The 5,265-nt window shown below is 42.7% G+C and overlaps 1 protein-coding gene across 1 annotated transcript in view; it reads right to left on the reverse strand.

The window, feature by feature from the left end:
* The window catches only part of LOC142768261 (uncharacterized), a 22,663-nt gene extending 20,864 nt beyond the window's left edge, over window positions 1-1,799 (reverse strand). Inside the window, exon 1 of the mRNA XM_075870215.1 lies at window positions 1,587-1,799. Within this exon, the coding sequence (XP_075726330.1) occupies window positions 1,587-1,799 (213 nt within the window). The remainder of the gene's footprint in view (window positions 1-1,586) is intronic.
* Window positions 1,800-5,265: the final 3,466 nt, after the last annotated feature.

A 5,265-nucleotide genomic window follows, 5' to 3' on the forward strand; every position in this document is an offset into this window, starting at 1 on the left:
CGGATATGACGTTCTAAACTATTTATCAACAGGTTGTAAGCAAAACAACCAGATGAAAGGAGTCTGTCGCGGGGAATTGAACTAGTGCTATTTCAATCCCCAACGCGTGACGTTAAACGGATCATACGCGTTCAAGAGCGCTAACGGCGAGCTGTAGTCCTGAGATCTCCGCAACTTCATTGAGTTTTTGTCAGCCGTAGAGAGACGGCGCGAATGTCTTGCTTTAGGCACGCTCTAAAAGTCGTCGCCTATGGCGTTTTTATGAGCGCTGCTTCCACAGAGCGGCGTCTCTCCTGAACGCTCGTTTATCAAACTCGTAAATCAGGAGTGCACAAAAGGTCACTTCGCTCGCTGCCGCGGTCGCGTTCAGGAAAGAAGCACGCTCCTCACACACGAAGAAGTCAGCATTTTGACAGTTGTTCGTGCTTGTGCTGAATATAGTTGTGCATTCGTTTCGTGCGTCGTTTTGTCTGTTTGAAGATTGCGCCTTATTGGCCAAGCTGTCTGAGCATACACAGTCCGTACGTGTTCTGTGGAAGCTCGTTTTATGCGTGCTTTCTGCTTGAGGTTCGCGCTCCAAGTTTCGAGCTGTTTGCGTTTCTTTGCGTGAATTCGCAAGTTGTCGCTGCTGCATCAACTCTTTCGCCCTTGTAGAGAGTTGCACAATAAACGCTCAATGACCTGTGTGAAGACGCGTTTCACTTTCGTGTTATACCGACTCCTAGGAAGAAGAATCAGTCACATTTTCGTTATAATACTTTGTCATTTCTGCCCCGATTGCTTTCTTTGCGCATTCAGCCCCAAGGACACTAATACGGCATGAAAAAGTGGTTCGGGCTTCTTGTTTCGCCGAGTCACCTGTGCACTTTTGCAATCGCGAATTACGTTTTCCGGGCTTATTTGCATTCATCCAGCAAATGTAGTTATTTGAGTAATGATCTTGTTCCTCTAGGCGAGTTTCTCATAAACTTGCGTGCTTGTCGATGACACTGAGCAGCTGAGTCTATTGTGTGCCGTGCTCCCCATCGAGAGGGCCGAAGGTTCACCGTGGTGCCCACCTCGTACTTGAACTAAGTTATTGTGGGAAGCAAGTATTGCATCCCCCCTCCCCTATTACGAGGCCAGAGAGGGGGAAACGCCCCCCTCCCTTTGACAATACCCCACATGAACCCGCATGGTGCCATGGTGCCTTGAATTGAAGCATGCGTTGGCGGAATCAACAAATAACGTTAACCTTGCGCTTGCAAACGTGCTTTCAACAGAATGGAGGCTGCCCTGCAGAGAGTTTAAACATGAGCTATGTGGTTCCATTCTTAGTTGCGCATTTTTTCGCTGTACAGAATAAGTGAAAACGTTTCGGGTCACCTTTGCTCTAAGGGACATTCTAAAATTCTAATTAAGTATATTCTTGTATATGCTGAAACTAATTGTTATAGGTACTCGCTTATTTGCTCGGTAACATCTGGCAACACTGGGAATAAAGACGTTTACACGTTAATAGTGCCTAATATGCTCAATATATTAAACATCCTAAAGATTACACGCTAAACACGACCCTTAAGCAATGTTTAAGAGTATATACGAACCTCGCAGGGGTTGGCGGTTGCGTCGATCGAGGCGTTCAGAATGGCTACCGCTTTCTTGCAGTCATCACTGATGCACGATTGCTTGAGGATGCTTGTGAGCGTGAAACCACGCATAGAGCTGTGGTGAAACAGAACGGCGGGAGACCCGGTAAGCCAGCCCAGGCTGAAGAGGACCACGACGAGAACCAGCGCAGCCGCTATCACTACGCTCATGCCGATAACCATCTAAAGAGACCAATTGTTCCGGAGATAAGCGTACAGCAGAAGATAGGAAAGAATATGAGAGAAATCACAATGTAAAATACCCATGAGAAATCAGACCGATAACCGTAGTGAATACTAGCGTGCAGACAATGAGCACGAGATAAATAAATAGGACCGTTTATAGAGAGCGTACTGCCTATAGTGACACTGATATGTCCACAGACCAATACGATTGCCGTCAGATATGTTTACAGACAGATACCTTTACAGTGAACTAAACAAGGGTATTCTCTGCAGAAGAACTTATTTTTGAGCAGTTGATGCTTGCTGAAATTTATAATGTAGCGCGTGAAAGAAACAGTTCGCTTGTGGGGTGTGGTTCTGTGTCTTTTGTGTCTTTTTTGTGCTAGAATGAGATTTTCAGCAAGCGTTTTTTTTTCAAGAGGGCTCGTATATTTCAATAATTAGACTTCACCTTATGAGTCTAACAACTAGGTAGTGAAAAGCATAGTACACAATGTTTCGCAATGTTCGAAAGCAGTTTGTTTTTGTCGCTCTTTGCTTCAGGCGCGTCATGAGAACAACCGCATCAATCGAATCAAGTGCAACGCATTGAAAGTCTGCACGTATTCGCTAGACGCAGTCAAATGAATCAAAAAACTAGACCGTCCGAAGCATGGCGAACATCATCTGTTCTCTCATGCCAGTATCTGAGAAATTACGATGTGCATTCATATTTATTAAGATGAACAAAAAACCCCTGTTTCCGCAGAATTAATCTTAACCAAGGAACTTCGCTGCGATGAAAGGTGCTTTTTGATCCAATACGTTGGATACTTTTGGGCATTTCGGTACTTCCTGTTAGCCAGAACTAGACACTGTGAAGGCGACAAGTATGAAACACTCTTTTTGTTTTTTGCCTGAGTGTGGCACCTGACCCACGGTTCTTGCCAGAGATGGCAGGGGACCAGTAATCAGTCACATGGTGACCCATAAGCCATAAGGTCTGCCGAGGTGAAGCCCTCGCTACGAATTACAAAGTCAGTGCCTTAGGCTAACCTGCGATGGGTTACTGTTGAAGTGACACCTCCTGTAGAGATCACGTCACACCTTTCCGTCATATACATGCTTGCTCTTTTGCTGCAAGTAGCGCCGGTTCACACTATACCACGGATTGCACGTTTACAGAAGCACCCAACGAAGCGGATAAGCAAGTGCCTTCCTTCGTAACTGGATTCGTAAAGCATTGGACGCTCTACTAGAGTGTAGTTGGTTTGAATACAACCGAAGAAAATGGTGAATTTACGTCCACGTTAGCTCACTTCAATTTGTGTTATAATTAGCCAAACATAAAGGCAGCAATTAAAGAGAACCTGTACCACTTTTCTGACATCCCGTGACTTGTGCGCAAACTATGCAGCTGACTATGCTCAAAACAGCCAATTGACGTAAAGTTTGGGTTTATGGCTCGATCTATCGAGAGAAGAGGGAACTATTTCTAGCTGACTTGAAGAATTATTGTAACTTCCAGGCCAGAAGCTGCACTATGGTGTTCGGTTCACGCGTTCCCAGCAGTCTGCACTCTATATAAGTGTCGTTTTCAGATCCGGCTGAAGTACATTTGCAGGGCTTCTTTTATGACCCATATTCTTTGCTCGAATGGAGAAATTTCTGGACTCTGTGGTTTTGTAAAAAAATATTTTTCAAGAGAGTTGCACGTACAGCGAAAGATGCTGGTCACGTATTTAAAGCTTGGTATGACACGTAAAACAAGAAAAGTTTGTTCAGTGAAAAAACGTAATATCAGCAGATTAGCAGCGAACTCATGCTTACAAATGATTGATTAGACACTATTCTATATTAAGAACGTTAGTGAAATTAATGAATGTAATTCATTCGTCACATCATAGCATACCCCCAAGAGTACGCAATGAAACAGTAGAACATGCAAACATAGGTAATGAATAGCAATATGACTTATTAGCAAAATTTTAAAATGTAATCGAAATTCTACAGCATAACGTCTTTTAACATGACTAACTTGTCCTTTATAAAAATACTCTTGTACGAAAGACAACGTAACTTGAATGTAAAAGACAAAATTCGAAGGTAAATGACAGGAAGTTGAAGATTGAGTTTAAGAAAGAGAACTGATTTTCTGTATTTGCATTTGTTGTTGTTTTTTTGCCAAAAGCGTGTAGTTTTGTTTGGTTTTAAAAAGGTGATGTTTGTGCTATAAAGGTGCGTTGAGAGAAAGCGGCTAATTTCGCTCGTCACTATTGCTTTAGAAAATAGGATATGAGTAAAAGATCTACACCATCAGTAAAAAGCTAGAGCTTGGTGCTTTGAAATTATATCCGCGCTTTGAGTCAGCCAGTTTTCTGAATTTTTTTGGGCTAAAGTATGATCGGAATATTCTGAAACCACAAAAAAACCTAACACGTGGATCTGACGTCACTGTTGGCTTGCTTTGGTATAGCTAAACGAAATTGCTGTCACATTTCACCTTTCCACAGACAACGTCTCCACAAAAAGCACTTCCAGGTTTTACGTGCCATAACTACTCGCGATGACCATATGGACAATCCATTGTGGAAAACTTCCTGTTACTATTGATGTGACGAGTGCTACAACGTAAACGTATTTCTAATTACATAGGTGTCACACTTCGCCCTCATCGTAGTAGGGTCACCGTTGCCCGAGATTGAGCTCGCCTCATCGATCTCTGCAATAAAACGCTTCACCTGCTACGCTTATCGGCCATGGTATTGGACAAGATGTTTCAACCGGATAAGTGCACCAGCCTTGCGGTATTGAGGGAAGTTATTAACATGCGACACGGCTTAACAAACGCCAACCTTACTACAATGTTATTCTCAGCAGCACTTGTTTCTGACCTACTCACTCATATTAGGAAAGAAGGGGGGGGGTGCAAAAGGGCTACCTTTTCACTTCCAGCAATGCCAGCACTTGCGCCACCCTCCTACTCGCAAGCTTCACTAACGCTCTCCTTCTCCTTCACTCACGATTCAACACATGTAATATTTCATTTATTTATTTATTTATTTATTTATTTATTGTTTGCAAATAATTTATTTACATCACTATGTTGTGGGAGACCAGGGGGGAAAAGCTGATACAATAAGCTTGAAGGTGTCCTGGGCACCCTACACGGGCTCCAGCGTAAAAGGTGGTAACAAACAAAAAAAAAAAAACAAAAGAAACGAACAGGAAAACGAAACGTACACTGAATATATTGTACATGAATATCCTTCATGCGAAAAATATGTACACATGATATATTGTACAAAACAATCCTTCAAGCAAAAAAAGTAACGTGCTTTTAAAACCATAATAAAGAAAACATAACAATAATGATTTTTTTTCTTCAGTAACAGCAGAATACGAAAAAAAAATACGGCGTTATTTATGACCCCCCCGCATTGTCATGGGGGAGATGTATGCACCCCCCCCC

This window comes from Rhipicephalus microplus, chromosome 8 (genome assembly GCF_043290135.1).
Source record: "Rhipicephalus microplus isolate Deutch F79 chromosome 8, USDA_Rmic, whole genome shotgun sequence".
In the NCBI taxonomy this organism is placed as follows: Eukaryota; Metazoa; Arthropoda; class Arachnida; order Ixodida; family Ixodidae; genus Rhipicephalus; species Rhipicephalus microplus.